The following is a 21,127-nucleotide window of genomic DNA, read 5'->3' on the forward strand; positions in this document are numbered from 1 at the left end:
CCACACACGCATAAGAGCTACCGTATATATTCTGGTTTTTCATCCTCCCACCATGCTTTGGGGCGGTGAGTAGGCATGGAATTAACATGGAGCTGTGGGTTATGATTCATCAATTACTGTTCGTCTAATGCAGTTACACTGCTAAATCCCATTTGGTTCCCAATATCTGCCATGAGGTTATTTCTCAGTCAGTGATATCTGTGTTTATCTGCAGTGCAATGTTCATCAGCAGGGGGATGCAAAATGAGCACAGTGTTGTTAAAACATGCTGAAAATATTAAAAAAGAACGTCTTTTTTCCTGCTGTGCTGTTTTCAGGAGGGCTCAACTTGTGAGAGGGAGTTTTGACTGAAGGGAGAGTAAAACGAAGTGTAAGGATCCGACACTTGAAGCTTTCAGTCTCAGATCAGTTGGTTCCAGAGGCAGATGTCACTGGAGAGTAGTGGGAGTTTTACATGATATGATTATTCCATGTCAACATCACTAAAAAGAAGTCTAATGGAACAAACACACAGACAATCAGACACTTCTCAAGTTTATATTGGAGTAGGAAATGATGCTGAACAGTAAAATGATTACCCAAACCGTCCGGTCTTAACATCCATCACAGTTCCTCGCCCTGTAGCAGTACACACAGACAGTCTGCTGGACAAACAAGTCCGATCCACGGAGGCCTCACCTCGCAACTTACAGGACTTAAAGGATCTGCTACTGACGGCTTGGTGCCAGATACCACAGAATGCCTTCAGAGGTCTAGTGGAGTCCACGCCTCGACGGGTCAGGGCTGTTTTGGCGGCAAAAGGGGGACCTCCTCAATATTAGGCAGGTGGTCATAACGTTATGGCTGATCGGTGTATATCCTACAGTATTTCCTTTTGTGAATTTCAGAGGTTTCATTGTCTGTTTACTGGTCCTGTATTTAGGTGCATCACTTATGGGACAGCTTTTTCTTTATAGATTGATTGATTTTATTAATATATTGTTTTTTAATTTGGCTACGTGGGCTCCTAAACTACATTATTGTGCTCTTGGAATATGTGTTGTTATTAGTCAATATTCAGTTTGTGTATTACTATTGTTGTGGCTGTATGTTTTTCATAAAATCAGTTGACATGTTTGGAGCAAAACACTGCAGCTCCATTTTAAGCCCAAAGCTTCGGTTCTGTGTTTTCATGTTTTCTCAGAAGTGGATTTCAGTGTCGTCTCTCTCCTGCAGCGTGCCGGTGTCCAGTCTCACAGTGTTATTTCAGAGTTTACTGGTACTTGTTTCCATGGAGATGCTCCGAGCAAAGTGCTGGATGTGTCTAGGACAAAGTTCAGACATGTTGCAACACATTTTGCATGTGTTTTTTTAAGGCTGGCCCACACTAAAAGATTTTTAGCAGATATTGAAAATGTGAAAGAGCCCACACATAACAACGTGTTCGATTTAACAGTTTGGTTCCTGTAGTGTGTGGAGAGCAACAATCTGGCCAAAACAACACAGCGCACACTAACAGATTCATTCATGAACAACAAGAGTCCCGACTCAGAAATGAGTTTCTCTTGAGCAATGAGCAAAATCTCTCGCAATCAAACGGGACTTTAGTATGAACAAACATATCGGACGACGAGCAGGAAGAATTAGCGGGACTGAAAATTTCCAAAAATTGATTGAACATGTTTAATTTTTGCGTTTAGAAATCGGTGCGGTCAGGATGGACTTCCTCACCGATCGAGGGATGTAAAAAACACTCTTAACACACCTCACAACACAAGAATATCTGCAAAGATCATCTTTAGAACCATCAAAAAATTCTGGCATTTCTCCTCCCAACTTCTCCCTCACATAGACTGAGTTTATATTTTATAATGAAATGCAAAAGAATAGGGTGAATCAGAGCTTAAAGTGTTAACTTCCTCTTGCAGTCATTCATTTGAATCCTCCTCTCACTGTTAACCCTGTGTGGAATTATCCACCCACTATACACTGCTCCTTTGCTGCAGTAAATTCAGATTCTCCTTTGCGTTCAACATTCACATTTTTGTCTCCAGTGGTGATGCTGCTGCTGCTCTCCAAGGGAAGCAAACATGATGTGAACTCCAGACTCAATGGTGTGTGAAATAAGGGGCACAATTGTTAGTGAGAGGTGGAACCGAACCACCGCTCTTCTGTCTCCAACACCGTCCAGTGATAAAAAAATAAAACGTTCACTTACAGAACTAATAGTGGGGCAGCTCAGCTGAAATATTCGTATTGCATTTTACGTTAAAAGCAACAGATTTGGCACAGATGTAGGTTTATATGTAATGATAAGATATAGATATTTGGGCGCTGCCAATTTGGCTGCCATTTCTCAATGGCGAAAACCAAATGAAAGGAGCATGGTCACTTCAGGGTCAAACTTCACCCCTTTGCTTTCATGATAAAAAGACAACCAATACAGCGTTAGAACGGCAAGATCTTCAGCTTTCCATCGGTGTATTTCTCTTTTAATTAGCAGTAAAATTGACAAAGATATTGCTGGATAAAGTTCAGGATTGCCGGTAACCTCTAGTCACAGGTCGCATGAGAACTTTTTAGTTTGGGTAGGCGCTTCAGGTTCATACGACAATGTTTTTTATTTTTTACAACGGCCTTCACATCTGAACAAGGGAGCTGGTATTTGTCTGGTCTCTAACCTGTGACTGTCTGAGAGCATTTGAAGAATTTCTATTTAGCCATTATCTACTCCTGTCATGTCTGTCGCCACCAACTACAAGCTCTTCCCCTGAGGCAGGAAAAAACTGTGAAGACTTAAAGTTCATCTCATTGTCAGTGAAGTGTGAGTCTGTAAGGCTGAGTGTCCGTACAGCCTTTTTCTCTGGCAGAAAGGCCGGCAGGACGCTCTGAAAAGTTCAGAGATTTTATAACTAGAAGCTCTCCGAGCAGCCGCACAAAAAAGTTGGAGCGCTCTGAAAAAAGACGCTGGTGTTCAGAGAGAAACACCGTATGGACACTCAGCCAAATACTGCAGTTATCATTTATATTATTTATTATATTATATATATTCATTTCCTGTCTAAATTGTGAGAGTTTGGTACAAAACTGCATCCCTGCATGGATTCTTCTCATTTTAACATCACAGATCTGACAGTGTTATTTCCTTGAGGGAGTTGAGAGCCAGAGGAGTGAGCAGTGATGTATTACCAATAATTGGTCGCCTGTGTGCGTGTGTGTGTGTGTTGGAAGATAGAAGGATTAGCTGGCACCTTCGTCACTGTGGAGGAGGGCTAGCTGTTAGGGAGGGGATGCAGCTGGAATAAATCGCTCCCCAAAGAAGCACAGCTACACAGGAGCCATCACTGTGAGCCCCATGCCCACTCCACCCACCTGTTATTATGTAAGGATGAAGGAAAAAAGATCAGCTTTGTGACAGTGTGTGTGTGTGTATTCACAATGCTTTGTGTAAGTGGAATTGTGTGCTCGTTAAAGGAAGCTACCAGTAAAGTCGCGAAAGAAAGGACGCAAATCTCCTCAGATCCTCCGTAGAGTTGCTTAGGAAACCAGAGAAAGGTGCGAGAGCAGCATGCAAACAGTCGCTGGCGAGTACTTGAAAGCCAACAGAAGTGATGTGATCAGAGAAAATGCCTTCAAATGATTATGACAGTAATGGAAATGTGCGATGCACTGCACAATGTACGTTAACAATCAAAGCATTACAATTAATGAGCTTTAATTCTGAAACAAAATATAGTCTACAGTAATAACACAGGGGGAAAAATACATTTTTGAAATGACTTGATGTTCTAGTAATCAAATTTCTATAGTTGTCCTTTATGATGGTGACGATGAAGAAGGAAAAGACCTGAACAACATCCTCATCATGATGGGGAAAGTATATATATACAAAGCTACAAAAAGACAGCAATTAAACACTGAACGTTTATGAATAGGAATATCATTTTTGAACGTGGGTGGGATACTTTGAGTCAGGGTGAAGATTGGAGTTAAACAAATATTAATAAATAAATAATGTCGATAAAGGTCAATTAAGGGGATGTAAATATGTTTGCATAATATACATATTTAATATGTTTTTTTTAATGCTACGTGTTGTTGCTGCTGTCTTTATGCCCCTTTACAAGTATGTGTATGTATTCCTTTAACCTTAAATAAAATAAAAAAAAAGGTACACTGACCCGAATAGTGCTAGAAAAGTAGTTTATAGTAAAGTAGCACCGCCTCCATCAGCAGGTTAATGTATCAATAATGTATTACACTCTGACGGGGCCTTTCTACATGAGTACTTTTACTTTTGATATTTACTTTGATTTACAGCAGGTGACATTGTGAATGCAGTACGTGTTACCGTGTGAAGGACGATGTTTGAAATGAATGACTAGTACTCGTTCAGGTTACTGTATGAAGCGCGTGCATGTGCCCGGGCTCGTCTGGTGGAAGCAGCTCAGCACAGAGAGGGGAGAGCTGCATTCTACCACTTTAACTGCCTACTCTGATCTACCACTTGAATTACAATATGCTGTAAGGTTATTATTAATGCTGTCAACGCAATGCTCAGTTTTAAAGCTGGAGTAAAGATACTGGTATCGTGTGAATCTAGAAAACCTAAAGAATCCATCGGTACCAACCACGTCATACTAGCTTGTCGTGAAGGAGGTTAAATAACGCTTCAAACTAAATTTTGGCGAGGAAAAACTGTCATGTCCATTTTCAAAGGGGTCCCTTGACCTCTGACCTCCAGATATGTGAATGTAAATGGGTTTTATGGGTACCCACGAGTCTCCCCTTTACAGACATGCCCACTTTATGATAATCACATGCAGGTACATTTGCATAAAGCAGCATATTTGTCCACTCCCATGTTGATAAGAGTATTAAATACTTGACAAATCTCCCTTTAAGGTACATTTTGAACAGATAAAAAATGTGCGATTAATCACAATTAATCATGGATGGTGATTAATCGCGATTGAATATTTTAATTGTTTGACAGCCCTAGTTATTATGGACTTTGACGCTAAAAAGAAAACTGCCTACCCCAGCGTTAAACTTCATCAGATCTTGTCCCATATTCAACAGATTCAGACTTTTTTCCTTTTTAACCGAACTCTGTGGCTGCTGTTTGGTGCACAAACAGTAAAAACAAACTCTGCAGCCCGGCAGTATTGCATGTGTGTGTCATGCCGAAGAGCAGAATTCATGCCATCACAATACTGCTGCCAAAAATACTCACCAGACTGGGATTTTGTTATTGTATTTTATGATAAAGCTTATGGATTAACAGTTAATGCCGGAGGCTTAACAGATACTTCCACTGTTAAAGTATAATTACATGATTACAAATTTTTAGCAAGCACATGTCATCCTGTTGTATAACTTTCTTTTTTTCCTTTTTTTGACTCACATTTTACAAAAACTCTACTGTATTTGTGTGTGTATTTTTTATATATTATTATAAGAAATGTTACTGATTGCATCTTTAACATTAACCCTCTGAGACCCACAACAGACCCGTTTTTGTCTTTTTTTAGGGGGGTACAGTGGGTCTTTAGGGGGAGATGGCAGGTCAACAGTAGATGTCACATAGAAGTGGTGTTCATCATCTGAAAGCTGAGAACCTGAAGATTAATATGAGATGAGCTCAGCACTGTGTGTGCCATAATTAATCAAATATGAAAATTGAATTCATTATGGCTAGATCAACTTGACACACACACACAGTGATGAGCAGCATCTCAAATATATATATAATATATTTATTCTGAAAATATGTGCAGGACAGTGTTGTAGAACATGCAGTGACTTGCATGGCTCCATGAATGAATAATGTACGGGTTTTAATGGTGGATTATTACTATTATTTGCAAATGAGCACATGCTCCCTAAACCTTTTCTGTCTAAAATAAATAAAAATGACATTTATAATGAAATGAAATGGCCATTATGAAAGGCAACCTCTATGTAGAAAGAAAGGTTTCTGCAGAAACAGCTTGTGTGAACAACCGACGAGTGAATCACGAAGCCGCCACGCGCTCCTGAGGTCTGTCCTGGGCGTCAAGGGACTGACGATACTAATGAGTCACGTGACTAACGACTGACGTAATAAGATAAGTCAACGTTGCTTTTAGTTTCACACCAACAGCGGTCTCCTAGTTGAAAGTCCTGTGTTTGTTTACATTGTTATTGATCTTATTTGTTATTATCTAAGTTTTACTTTTCATTATTTTAATAAAACTACTTCATTTGGAGTAAAAATTACATAATTTAGTTGTTTTTTATTTATTCCGTGCGTCGGTGTCCGATGCCGAGGGGCAATTACCGAGTGGCTGTACTGTGTGTGACCGAGTTTGTAATAAAAACAAATCACATTTATTGATAATGAAAATCGTTTTTAGTTGCGGACATCTCATGTTGACTACAATGCACGGAGCTGTTCTGAAGGAATTTAAATTCAACTCGTACTATGGGGTTGATGTTCAGGTGCACCTAAACACTGTCTTGGCAGTGTGGGACCGTTTAGTACCTCACAGAGGCTTGGGAATGGAATCACCTTGCTAGTGGAGCTTCCCAGCATGGATGTATTGTATTAGACACATGTACACCCTGCACTAGGCAGGGCTCATAATGACTTTTACACGCAAGCATTGTGCTTTAAATACTGTGCCAGCTGCCTTCTTTAAAGCAGCTCAGTGAATGGACTGTTCCATAACTGGTAGTCACTGTCAAGTTCTTAATGCCTGACACTAAACTTGCACAGAGCATGATAAAAACACTACTCCGGCGTGAGAAGCAGGCTGTGCAGATATTAGAGGGAGGAGGGGTGGAGATTTGGATGCCAGTTTTGGAGAGTCGTTGAACCACTTTACGGCAGAGAAGTGGAGTTTTGTTCATTAAAGGGAGAGTTGGAAAGGACTGCTGGCTGTGTTAAGCACATTACTCAGAGGAGGGCTGAATTAGAAATCAGCTATGCGGGGTGTAAGGTCATTGTCTGCATTGAAGGGAACAGGCGGCCTCTATGTCTGAGGATTAGGCTCACTGTTTGCTAGCCACCAGGCATCTGGTCCTCCCACAGCACACACTGTTTCACAGGATAGCACGCTGCAACATGACCGGAGAGAGCGGGGAGCTTTTACCGCACCGTGAGTTATACTCTTGACAACTTTCTGCTTCTGTATTTCTGAAACTGAAACTACAGTTCCTCATTTCCCCCCCCCCTCTCCCTTTATGAACAGCTATTGATGATCACAGTTGATGGATGGAGTGCAGTGCAGTGTAGAGAGAGTATTAACTGTCAGTGCTTGTCAAATCAACATGGAGCTGAGTGCTGCTGGTAGATGTTGATCTTTTCTTTAGTAAAGTCATTTTAATGAAACAAAAGTCTATTTATTTGTGTAAAAACAAGCTAAATTGGTAAGGCAACATTTTAGTATAATTCTACTTTATTCTGTCAAAATAATGAAATGAGTGACAACTAACAACAACTGGTTTTGCACCACCAAGAGTCTTACACATATATATATATTTACTCACCCCGCCATTCAAGAGCTTTTGGGGATTTGCATTAATTTAGCTGTATTCATTTGCATCCGTAATAGCCTGTTTCTCATTTGAATTACAAAAAGACAGAACTGTCACAGTTTTTTTTGTTTTGTTTTACAAATACTGCATCAAAATTTATCAATTTATTTCCAGTGTCTGACAAAATGAAATGCATGAAATCATTTCTGTACAACTTGGACAGAAACATGACCCCGTCTCTGGTGGTGGTGGTGGTGGTGGTGAATGCTAATAGTTTGTTTTCATTAGATCCATTTAAATGTAAATGTGGTACGGCAGAGCTTTAGTTATGGCTCTGGTTCTTTGGTAAAACATGGCTAGCCATTCAACAAAATGTGTCTGCATTTCAAAAACAAAAGCACTCAGCTCACTCGAGTCATACAGAGCAGATGTGTTGTGGTAGATGATGATGATGATGATGCACCAACAGATGTTGAGTCCATCGCTGCAGAAGATAATGCAGCGAGGCTGAGCAGTGTGACTCATGCTGACATTTAGTCAAAGCAGACCATGCAACAGGAAACTGTTGTTGCACGGTCACGAGTCCTGGCTGAATGAAAAACATACATTTTCAGTCTGTCCAAATTTTATTTTGAAAATATATACTGTACATGCAGTTTGGTACATTTGCTGCACATCCTGTCTTATTCAGTCATGTTGAGCTGCTGTGAAGCTTCAGGCGAGGAAGCTTTGTCATCACGGTAGTGTCTGTGTTGGTGTGTGAGTCTGTGTTGGTGTGTGAGTCTGTGTTGGTGTGTGAGTCTGTGTTGGTGTGTAGGTACATCATTGTGAACACAGTAAAAACAAATCATGACACAGTAGGAATGTCATTCTAAAACTCTGTTTGAGTACATGATAAGATTTTAAAATATGAAATTTCTAGTAAACAAGCACATTGTGCACAGCCCTTATTTAAATCATTAGGTCCTAGCCGAATCTTTCTTTCTTTCCTCGTGACATCCCTACTCATTATTACATTATGTATTGTCAACAAAGGTCACTTTAAACAATCTGAAAAACTACAATACAAAACAAATCATGTGAGGCAGAGGTAACTCAACTCAACTTGCCAAAGGTGTAGTGTAATGGCTGTAGAAAATGACGGAGTTAATTCAAATGGATTTCAGTAACTTTTGCTGTATTGGAGATACTCACAGAGGATCCCATTGTATGTTAGCTATATGTGTGTGTAACATTTGCCTACTTAGAATTTGATGGATGTGGTAAACTATAAAGTGATGGAGAAACTATTGAGTTCAAGGACATATTAAAAGCCTGGCCTTCTGGCTTCTAATTCAACCTGAGTCTGTTTGCATCACAGCAGCATCCTGGGTTTAGTCACTGGTGACTCATGCATGCACTTTCCGTGTTCACATTGGTTCCCTCCCACCTTAAAGACACAATGAGTACAAGGACGACATGGTCATGGGAATACAAGTGTACAATAGATGTTGGAGGGTCCATTTAGAAGTTCTATACATTGGCTATACATGGTATGTTTCTGTGTGCGGCGGATGCCTCTCTCAGTCAGCAGCCTTGTTATGTTGGTGTGGCACGTTGCACTACGTTGTTCCTCACCGTTCTGGTCATCTGCCGCTTTGTCTTTTTCCTCATCTCGGACGGCCCAAAGTCTCACTACACATCTGTGTTGTTCAGATCGTCCGTCGTTCACCTCCAATGTATCTGAAAACATTCTGGCTGCCATCGCGGTGTTTGTTTGAACTACAGCGACCTTCGACAATTGCGTCACGACTGTGGGCTCCCGTTTGCAACCAAGTAGATTTGTCCCGCTCGATAGTTAGCGACCCTGGTCCGTGCCGTTCACATTGAAATGGACCCTGGCCTGACCCACCTCTCCTCCTGGGTCGTGAAGCCAAGTCGGTCAACGTGGGTTACCCCTTTTTAACATGTAATCAGTGTGACAGGGGTATGAGTAACTACCAACTTAAAACTAGAAAAGGTTTTATCTACTGAACCTAACCTTCTTGATATTGAACTGTGAGAATCTCAGTTCCATCATTTGTATGTAATGTACTTTTGTAGCACTGATTTAGGTTACACTGGTATCCACATAAAAGTCTACTTCCTTTAGTTAACTGTGTTGTCTGTGGAGAAGTTAACCAGCTCCTGAGTCGTGTCATATCTTTATTTCCACAGATATCCAGGAGTTCTATGAAGTGACGTTGCTAAACACACAGAAGAGCTGCGAGCAAAAGCTGGAGGAGGTCAACCACATGGCGGACAAGTGGGAGAAGAGTGTGTCTATACCAAACTCTGAGCTCGCACACTCTGCCTGTCCGCTAGAGGAGGTGAGTCTGTGACATCAGTGTGTATCAGCCCAGCAACACCTTAGTCATACCTGTACTGAAGAATGCTCTGGATGACGAGGTGAAGCCATTCACAAAAATGCAGAAGCCTATAATTATACTATTTCAAATATTTTTTTTTATTGAGCAAAAGAAGATTATACATTCAGTATATTGCTGCTCATTTCCATTTATATGAAAGAATTATACAATTCTATTCACATGCATTCACAGGTTTAAAACAGATTATATAAAAGATATAGGACAGTTTATATTTAAATGAAATAAAAATTGACAAAGATAAAATAAATGTGTATAATAAGGCAGTCTAGTATCATTGATCTCTACCTTTATGAGTCAGAGTCTATAATTATACTAAGCCAGATCTATTTATAGCAGAGACTTCCTTAAAAATTAGCATTTTCATGAAAGCCTCCCCGGACTGGCCAAGTTTCCCAGGCTTGTAAAACTGCCAGAAAATTAAACCTCTACGTCATTCCTGCAAAGTTTTCGGTGCTGCCTGCGAATCCCCATGAACAGCCGGTAACCTGAACTTCCTCTGACATTTACAGCGCTGCTATCTGACGAAAATCCCACTTTTCATGCTGCTGAAATTAAAATTTACAAAAACACACTGTGATGCGGACATTGCTAATGATTTAGGAAAGCGTTCATTTATAAAAAACATTCGGGACTTTTCACACTTCACAACAGTTTACCAAATCCGTGGTAAAGCCAAGCCTTCATCAACTACATTGAAACATCAGAAATCGCAGGTGTAATAAAGGCTGAGAGCTCACTGGACAGCTAAGAGGAGAAGACTTCTTACATCACACAGACACAGCACAGACTCATCGAGCAGGACGGAGAACTGTGACTGACTGTACAGCTTCTTTCATGTACATCAGCTGAATGTATTTACACTTTGAGAGAACAAAGGTGCTCTTTGTTGGAAGGGACTAAATTAAGAGAGACAGCCTGAGAAAAAGAGAGAGAGACAGAGAGAGAGAGCGAGAGAGAGTAGTTGGATGCGAACACGCTCACACTGTGACATTCTAATTAAGGGGGATGAATAGAGGCTGCTGAGTGGTTGAGATCCATGAAGGACTGAAGAAGCATGAAAGATTAATCAAAATGTGGCTTTGGCTCTAAGAATTACCAAGAAAAAAATAAATAAATAGTGGCCTCTAATGTGGTTCTCTGTGCCTCTTATTTGACCTCTTATCTTAAATTACTAGATATACTGCATATTGATAGCAAAAGGAGGCGTTGAATTGATCTTTATTTCGGTTCTAAAATAATAATAATAATGAAAACTTGTGTGCTTGAATATGCCATTTAAAACTGCAGTGGGTAGAAATGGAGCAAATATGATTAAAAAGAGTTATTTTTATGAAACGGTCACTACATCCTGACAGTGACAGATACAAAAATCATGTTCCTGTGTCCTCCGGTGCTCCTAATGGAGTATTCTGTTACTGTAATGCCTATTTCTCTCCTCAAATGTTTTCAGAAACATCTTGTAGTGTATATGTTGAGATCTATTGAGGAAATACCAAGCACCGCCCACCAGCCGGAGCACAGCCAATAGGAAGGCTCCTTCTCTCTGAAATGACCTGTGATTGGTCAAAGTCTCCTGTCACGGGCTAGATTTTCTAAAGCCTGAAAACAGAACAATGAGGAGGTGCAGAAGTTTCTCTCAGAACCTTGAATTAGAATATGCTGAAAGGTTATTATGGGCGTTTTGCAGATTTAACCAATACAGGGGAGCAGCAGGAGAACGAGAAATATCATTACATAAAAGCGTGTCAGTTTAAATGTAGGTCAATTATAACAATTCCAGGTAAGATACAGCTTCTGTTTTTGCTTATTGGTTGAAGGAGACCTTTGGCCAGTGTGAGTATGTGTATTCGTGCTATTAGTAACACGCTAGGCGTGTTACTAATAGCACGTTTGACTTGGAATAGGACCAACCAGTTTGGTAATCTACTAGTAATCCTATTTGTCTACATAGTCCAACCTTGTGCGTCGTACCTGCAGCTTTTCTGCAGTAATGAATCGGTTATGAGGGACATTAATATACTTTTTCAAACATGTCATGTGTACAAGATCTTTATAGCTTTCAAAATAACAGCAGGAGCTGCTGAGCCACTTCGATGAGGTCATCCAGTAGTAGCAGGATAGGGATAAGTGAAGGGGATTAGAAGAGTCCTCAGAGACTGATGACCCCCGCCATAAGGTCATCAGTACATTGCTGTTATATCCCCTGTTCTGTGACCACAATCAGCCCTCTGACGATTAGGCTGAAACGTCCTGTCAAATAATGAGACGGCAGATGGCTCTATCCAAATGAATTAACAGGGTCCATAGGGGTTATTCAAATCCATAAACAACAACAAATAAATACATGTTGTATGCAGTTTGAAGGTTTAATACAAAAGCACCTCAAGAGTTTTGTTCAGTAGTTTTAACCCTTTCCTTTCTGAATGGCTGCATAAGCTTTGTATGAGATGTTGATGTAGGAATTATGTACAGTTATACACTGTAACAGGTAAAATCACATTAAGGTAATACATCATATCACTGGCAGTTTTTAAACATATGCTATGCCACAGCGATAAACTCGTACTATACAGTCTCTGAACCTCAGTAGCTCGAGTTGTGTTAAACAGTTTGCAACAGCAGGTGATCTAAAAGAGAAAAGTTAATACATTTTTACTTAATTTGCTGCTTTATGAAAAAAAAGAAGAAAATATTCTTCTTTCAGTCTGCTGCTGCTTATGGTTTACCTTCCACGGCAGCAGGAGTCTCACAACAACATCGCCCGAGAATCACAGGATCACATATCACACGGAAATCCTGTCAGACTTCAAGTATTACATTTGTGTCCGGCAAGCCAGAGCACGGACCAATCAGCATCCTGTGAGGAGCTATCGGCAGCTACGGGGCGCAGTTTAGGTTTGTGTAACGACACTGAGCGCCGACTGTTGGTTCTAAACCTGAAGACGTTAGCGTAGATGCTGCGATAGCATCAGTTATGTCAGAACTGGAGAGTTCATTCAATGAAGAGCAATATCGACACTGAAGGCTTTTCTCGATTGAGAAGAGGTTTTCGCTCTTCTCCCGACTGGCTTCGGCAAGACTTTGATTGACAGATGGTTCATCCAATCACCTTATGCAACAGTTTCCAATGACGGCTTCTCAGACGGTTATGTGTAACAAACCATCTGACGGGTCAGGTCAGCTGAGTCTGAGCATAGTTGCACTTTTCGATCATTAACTTCAGAACACGACAGTATTTAAAACGCACCGTTAATAGTACATACGCAGAGAGGCCCTCTGCGTTTCAGCAGTGCTGCAGAGAGGCATTGCATCGTCTGGGGTGAGTCTATGTTTGAGGACATTATTACGCCTCCTAATGTCCACTCGGGGGCAGATACAGTAGGCTAGCCATGAGTTCATGAGTTAATGAGTGGGAGCACCCCGCGGCTTATAGGGGTTGAGGCGCCCAACCATGAATGACCACGCAACATCTCCGGTTCAAATCCTGCTTTGGACCTTAATCCATCTCTTTCCAAAAGATACTAAAAAGATCAATTAATGTCTGTTATTTTCTGAATTCATGAGCTATTTTGCATCTAAAATGTTGCTTTATATAGTATTATGCTATACTGTATTTGATATTCTTCAGTTTGGCTGACTTATCTTAGCAGCAGATACAGATACAGTATAAACTAGATTGATGTCAGTGTCATTATTTCACTCCCAGCATGCAGTAGGGCCCAGCTTAATATCAACAAAAATGTTATACTTGAAGTGATAAGGATCTGCTGCTATAAACAGAAGAAGGGATAAAGCGAGCCTGCGTGTTCTAAAAGGGTTTGTAGTATGTCTTAGCGTGCTGGGGATTTATTTTTGGTTGCCACGGGCACATATAGGCTTACGCTATCCAAGCTTCTAATTAAAGACTTACCAAAGCAGCAGCAAACAGACCAACCAGCCAATGATGACTCCATCTATCTGTCAGTGCCAATTCTTACATAACTCCTTTACAACTGCATCCTGCTATTGTTTTGCATTTAAATTAAATGTGACGTAGGTTTTTAATTGTCAACATTTCCAAATTTCATTTAAATGATTAATATTAGATTTATTTACCATATGCACAGTCAGAGCCTCTGACATATTAGAACATATATTTTGTATTATACAGTGCTTTTTTGTGTATTTAATGTAGGTATTTTTAAGAATTTCCGTGCTCGCTGTCCCAACTTAAATTAAACCTCTCATGCACCAGCTTTTACAAAACGGCTTGAATTAGTCCACAAATGCATTCAGGCTATAAAATACTCATCACCTGAAAGACTGGTCTATTGGTTTATCTGATCTTTCGGTTGTTCTTCAGGTCAGTGTGTTACAGTCGGAGTGTGCTGGTGCAGAGTCACTTATGCACCTGTTTGTTGTTCCCAGCAGAGGGAGCAGAGCAGCTCTGAACCCAGCGGGATGGAGAAGGGAGAGATCAGTGCCAAGACCTCTGAGGTGAGTTCTCTCTGGAAGCCGTACTGTTACGTTCTTTCTGCGCGTACAGTATATGTACGTCTTGCATTAGCTTTGTGGGATCTTTTATTCATTTGTGACTGTACATTACAGTCACTCATTGTGTTTTACGTTACCAGCATCCATTTTGGTCCATTTCGTGATTTATTTTTTTTCATTTTACCTCATCATCACTCATGGCATGGTAGAACACTGCAGTGTAATGCAGCCCAACACATCTTTTCCCAGTAATATATCACTTGGTTTCGCAATTTGTAGCTCCATGTCTGTTCAAGTGTTTGAGAGCAGGGGAATGACCCGTCTCCGTAAAGATGACAGTTTAATCTTTGCTCCTGTTTGCCTGGGAGTGGTAGAGCATATGAATGTGATTTGGAACTGCACAGCTTCTTTATTTAATATGTAAATTAAATATTTTCTGTGCAAATTAGGTTTGCTGACATTGGGGATCTTACGTGTGTTGAGTGCAGAGTAATATCAGCCACAATCTGTTGTCAGAGTGCTTCTTCTAGATGTCTTTCTCCGGTTGTAAAGCAGCGAGGCAACGTGCAGACAGTCGCCATGACTTTGGAGGAGAACGTATCGGGGTCAAGTATAGGTCAGCTTCAAAGTCAGGCTTTTGAGTAAATCCGTCAAGTGGCGCTGTTGTTCACATACACAGGCAAAGCCAAATTTATCACACCTAGTCTGTATACATAAGCAACAGCCTTAATAAAGGAGGTTAAAGCATTCCTTCTCTCTAATGCAATAAGTCAAAGCTGCCTGAGCCGCATCACCTGGAAAGATTAGTCCTGTTGCTCTGGCAGTGTGAGTCTGGAACTGGTGGACGTGTTCACTAAGAACGACCGGAGATTGGGGAGTGTAAGAGGTGCCGCTTCGTCCACAAATGAAAGCAGTAATCAAAATCAAATTCTGCATCACACCTCTTCACCGAGATGGCTCCAGCAAACAGGTACCAGGGTAGTTTATAGGTGGGGGGAAATGCACTGCAGTTCAGAGGCTTATAGTCTCTAGAGGGGAAAGGGTTTGAACATCGGAGTGGCTAAGTTTACCTGGGAGTTCTTACCGGCTGACGTGGCGGGTTATTGATTCTTAATATACAGCACTAAGAGACTGAGCTAGAGCTTTTCAAAGACATATAGTGCTGTAACATCTTCTTTGTTTCCTTCAGCACTGTAATAAAGTCACACGTTGTAGTGTGCTGTACTTGCAGGATGGATACATGTGTCCTACATATGAAGAATATCAAAATTAAAGTCTGTAAATTATCTTTATAGAGAGCTGCATTTAATGCATTTTTTAAAAGCAAGGACAGATGTTAGTTCCTTCAAACTGTGGTCAATGCATCTGTGCATTTAGACTTTTCATTAATGATAAATGAAAATATCTAAAACAAACTGTACAATTTAAGAGGCATTACCATTGAAGTCCTCATGTTAAAGTACTACTATTAGTGAAATTAGTGAAGCTTTGAATGAATCCTTTCTTTTATTTAGTCCTTTTATTTTGTACAAATTGTTTGATAACAAAATTGTTAGGCTTTGTGTGTTTTTTCACTCCAAAAGGCAAAACACAGACTGACAGATTAACCCTGTTCTGCTGAATATATAGGTTTATAGTTTATGGGAAATCTCTTTTACGTCCCATAAGTAAAGCCTGTATCTAAAAATTGAAGCACAGCTTTGTTTCATGTTTAATCCTTGAATCCAAAAGTAACTCTTCAAAGATTACATCTGTTTTGCCTTTTAAAGGGACTGTTTGTAAGAATCAGAAATGTCTTGTTAACAGCGACAGCTGTGGCCGTTAAGTCAACGAAAGTCAGCGTCCTGTTGCACGTGCTTGTGCTCGCTGTACTTAAACATGAACGAGCATCGCTCAAAACAGTGAGGCGACACACGTCAGCTAAAAGCACAATATCACTCTATATTTCAGCTGCTTGGCAGTAATGTTAGCTGACCAGACCAAGGTCTCTCCATGAATCAATGCTGATCCTAGTGTTGGCTTTTCCTGCCTCAGCCTCCCGACCACGGCCGGAGGGAACAGGGGAGACACTGGAGTTTTGGTCGGAGACGATAACGTTTCTCTCTGCGGAGCCCCGTCACTTCACAAGACACGGGAAACCTCTGTTGGTCTGGAGGAGCTGCAGCAGTTATTTCTGCACAAACGTCCACTGTACATTCACTAGATATTCTCAGAGCTAAACTAACTCTTCTGCAGTGTGGAGTGAGCAGCATGCACGTGAGAGGTGGAGAGAGTGAGAATGAGCGCGCTGTGTGAGTGAAGGCAAGCAGGCAGAGGAGCAGAGTACAGCAGAGACTCCGGCCCTGGAGACCAAAGCTACGGTCTCCCCCGCGTCCTCCGACCGCGGCCAACACTGTTTAACAGACGGGCTTCACTAGATCGAACTTTGTGGTTTTGGTGCTTCCATGTAGTTTGTGTTGGAGTCTGAGTCTGAACAGCGTAGCCACACACGAACGCGCATGGGACACCGACCCACAATGATTTACACGTGTAAGAACTTACAAACAGTCCCTTTAACAGTACAGATAATTCCTTTGTAGTTTGACATAATGGTTGCTGGACCGCTGTAACTCCGATTGTGTGTCTGTGAGCTTTAGTTACGATTCAGCTGCATTTTTTCTTGGAAACACCAATTCCATGCGGTATTTTGTTGTTATATTCTAGCGTCTCATGAAATAAATGTAGATGAAAGCGTACAGTTTGCAAGTGTTGTTGACTCAGAAGTGGTTCTGTCACTTTGTGATGACAGCACCCATCTGGAGACAAACTGCAGTTGTGGGTGGTGGCAGGCAGCGCTGCCGCTGCTCTGCAGATGAAATTAAAGCCAATGTGTTGTTATTATTAAGTTCCAGCAGTCCGCCTCAGCAGCTAATAGCCAGCGAGACAGAGAGCATAGGAATCGAATTCATTCCGCTGAGCTGACGCTCGCGTCCTTCACTCTCTTCTCTCGCTCTCTCTCTCATCCCAGCTAGTCGCTCAGCCCAGAGACAGGAGGGAGAGAGAGAGAGGAGGAGAGGATGAACTGAAAACAAGAGAGAGAAAGGATGAATGAGGGGGAGAGAAGCTAAGGAATGATTTTGGGATATTGGAGGGGGCCAGTCCAGCTGCTAAGCGTTTTTAGTGTAAGTGTGTGTGTGTGTGGTGTGTGTGTGTGAGTGTGTGTGGTTTAGCTGATGACGCATCCTCTGCTCTGAGATGGCGTTAGGAATCCTGATCGCCTTCAGCGCTGTGGAGGAGGCATCCCGGTCCTCACAAGGGGCCCACATGCAGTAACGTCTGTCCGCCGTAGCTTCTCTCCTTCGCCAGCGTGTGTGAGTGCGTGTGTGTGTGTGTTTGTGTGTGTGCCTGTGTGTGTGTGTTCTTTTCCTCCTCTCCTCCCCCTCTTCTTCTTCTTCTTCTTCTCCTTCTTCTTCAGCAACACCTACCTTTTTTATCTTTCCTCCTCGCTTCCTCGCACTGGTATCTTTTTCCTCCATCTTCCTGCTTTTGTTTCCTCCAGTGGTGATATTAGTGGGGATGAATTTGGGCATAGGTTGAGAGCTCCTTTTTTTTTGGCTGGCCAGCATGGATTGTCTTTGCATTGTCACTACTAAGGTAAGAGACACGGCTGAACGGTTGAATGATTCACTGGACCAGAGAGGGGATGAAAGGGAGACATGGACTGAGACGGAGAGAGAGAATGAGCAGTGTGGGAGAATGAGGCATGCGGTGAAGCAGGAGGACAGAAGCTCTCTACTCGTTTCTGAATGTTTGCACGTGCACACACGTTTTTGTCTTCTCCTCACGGTCCTGCTTGTCTTCATCACCTCGTCGCTTTGAAGTGAAGAGTTGAACAAATTATTTTTCACCGTTGCTACAGGATGCTTTCAGTGCATATATTTACTCTGGGTTATTATCTCTTGACAGAGTGACTTCTCATGTTTACTGTGTGTATGTGTGTGAGAGAATGATTCACTTTTCCCCTCTAACCGTGCACGTCAGTCAGCAAACTAGACCCGGCTGCCTTCCTGTCGGTGGAGATATGGCAGCAGCAGAAGTTGGGTTGAACTTGTGTCAGCCAGCTCACGGTTCTGCTGCAGCATTCTGCTCACGAGCACTTCTGATAGTCTACTTGGCAGATGTTGCAAGCAAAATAATTGAATACACAAATCCTAATGCAAATGTCACAACAAAAACACACTTTTTGAGCTCCCTTAGTAGCTTGTACTGCTCTTCACTGTGTAAATGACTGTTGCATCACTGAAGAGGGGGAATCCTCACACAGCGAGGTTTTACTCAAGGCAACAAGTATGTTGTAAGATCTTTATCTGCATGACTAATATGAAGAATTAACATATTTTGTTCATGAGAATATGATGTGAAATATTTTCTCTTTTTCTATGTTTCTTTTATGCAGATGATACTGACCTCTTACTGTTTTAGGTATGGTATGGTTTCATCTTTGATGAGGGGGTGATGGCAGATCCTGCTAAGGTGGAGGCAGTTAGGGAACGTCTACTACACACAGTCCACTAGCAGTGACATCATAGAGGCTATGTAGGACCCGTAGACACGTTAAAAGAGGAAGTGAACTTTTTGCTAAATGTTTCGACAAATTGCTCGTGTTTCCGCCCTCACACACAAACCTGCACTTATGACAAGCATTGTAAGCATCAACTCTAGTAAAGTGTTATCACGCTTTTGAAGTTTAGTTTTCTCCGCCCTAGTGACTAAAAGCAGAATCTGTGTGTGTCTGAACACGGCGCTGCAGCAGCATGTATGAGAGCTGCTCCGCCCCGCACACAGCTAACGTTACCGACGGAGAGAAATTCTTAACGTTAACTTTACTGGCTGTGCTGTGAGTGTGCTTAGGCAGCCTTGATCAAATATGAATCAATATTATGTTACTGTAATGCGTATTTCTCTCCTCTCTCCTGTACTGTTTGGCTGTAAAATGAGAACGTTTGTGACCCGGCAGCCATGTAGAGATCAGCACCGCCCACCAGCCCGAGCAAACTTTCTCATTTTACAGCTAAACAGTACACTACAAGATGTTTCTGAAAACATCTGAGGAGAGAAATAGTCATTACAGGAACAGAATATTGATTCATATTTGATCAGCGCTGCCTAGTTTGACCGTTTGGTCGGAGTTCGCGAGTGATTGACAGCCGGCTCTCATTGATGGCAGCTGGACGGCAGACTCCAGATCAGCTCTGACTAGTTGTTTTCCTCCGGTCTGTGAAATCTTAGGAGCACCGGAGGACACATAGGCACTTGATTTTATTTCAGATTCCATTTCTACCCACTGCAGCTTTAACTAACTAAACTAAGATGATGAACATGGTAAACTACCTGCTAAACATCAGCATGTTAACATGTTAGCATGCAGACAGCAGCATTCAGCCTCACTCTCAGTCTTGTTTAATCACTGTGAGAAAAGCAATATCTTGGATATGTAGGCAACGGCCATCATTTCAAGTTTATATGTATGATATAACCTGACGATGCTGCAGGTAGCAACAGTGATTGCAGTAGTGCACAGGTAACTCCCTTAGAAACAGCTTGCCTACTATTTACATCACACTAAGGTCACACTGACTTCTTGCATGGACCGTTTTAAGTGAAACTGACAGAGCTGTCTTTGTCATTTATCTCCATTGAGTGGTTGTGTAGCCTAAGTATAGGCGTATAGTGTACATCCAGTAAGAGAGTTGGCACGCTGTCCTGGCTGGAGATGCTAAAGATGGACACATGCTTCTCTCTCTTCCTTACATGTTGTAGAACACACGTGTGGCGGCAGGTGTCCTTGGTCAGTTAGTGATGTCGATATCCTGAAAGCCGTGGTGAAATATTCACACTAGCCATTACCAAGTCAGCCTCGGTGTGCTGCCCTCCACTCAGAGTGCCTCACACAGAGTGGTTGCCTTCTGTGAGAAGGAAGTGTAACATCAAATGCAGTGTTGATGGAGGTCGTGATTTTCTTTTTCAAAAATAGAATCTGTGGGTACTAACAAACATCTGGATGGTCATTTCCTTTACTATCAGTGCAGCATGAAGGGATGACTGCATCACATGGCAGATGTCATGTCTGCATGTGTGAGGGTTTGTGAGGTGGCGTACATGTGCGTACACAAGCAGATTACATTTTCTTTTCAATGTGCCACAGTTGCACATTCACACTGTGAGTGACCTGCTTCGTGAGTCGCTCTGTACTGACTGAAGGCTTTGACATTAAAAGGTGTTAACTGCAGTAACTTGGGAGCTAAAATTGAAAGCAATTAAAAAAAATGTCTTTTGATTGGGGACTTTTAGGGGTGAGTACACCGCCATGTTGCTAACTGGAAGGAGGAAAATCAAAAGAAAAATGTGCACTGAACTCTCAGAAAATTAAAGCTTCAGTAGGCAGACATTTTCTGGCATCATTTCATCCATAATAACGTTTCAGCATATTGTAATTCAAGTGTTCTGAGAGACTTCTGCTCCTCCTCATGGCTCTGTTTTCAGGCTTTAAAAAAATCTAGCCCGTGACGGGAGACTTTGGCCAATCACAGGTCATTTCAGAGAGAGAGCGTTCCTATTGGCTGTGCTCCGGCTGGTGGGCGGTGCTTGGTATTTCCTCAACTTGATCTTAACATGGCTGTCGGGGTCACAAACCTTCTCATTTTACAGCTAAACAGTACACTACAAGATGTTTCTGAAAACATCTGAGGAGAGAAATAGGCATTACA

General features: G+C 41.7%; 1 protein-coding gene across 26 annotated transcripts in view; it reads left to right on the forward strand.

The window, feature by feature from the left end:
* The window catches only part of dlg2 (discs, large homolog 2 (Drosophila)), a 162,331-nt gene that overhangs the window by 19,034 nt on the left and 122,170 nt on the right, over positions 1–21,127 (forward strand). For 21 of the 26 annotated variants that reach the window (XM_037749468.1, XM_037749456.1, XM_037749458.1 and 18 more), the window contains 2 exons: positions 9,697–9,848; positions 14,316–14,384. In XM_037749468.1, the coding sequence (XP_037605396.1) occupies positions 9,697–9,848; positions 14,316–14,384 (221 nt within the window). Of the gene's footprint in view, positions 1–6,992; positions 7,122–9,696; positions 9,849–14,315; positions 14,385–17,314; positions 18,015–21,127 lie in introns of those variants that run through there. The other 5 variants (XM_037749455.1, XM_037749465.1, XM_037749466.1 and 2 more) reach the window with 3 other exon arrangements.

This window comes from Sebastes umbrosus, chromosome 17, assembly GCF_015220745.1.
Source record: "Sebastes umbrosus isolate fSebUmb1 chromosome 17, fSebUmb1.pri, whole genome shotgun sequence".
Classification (NCBI taxonomy): Eukaryota; Metazoa; Chordata; class Actinopteri; order Perciformes; family Sebastidae; genus Sebastes; species Sebastes umbrosus.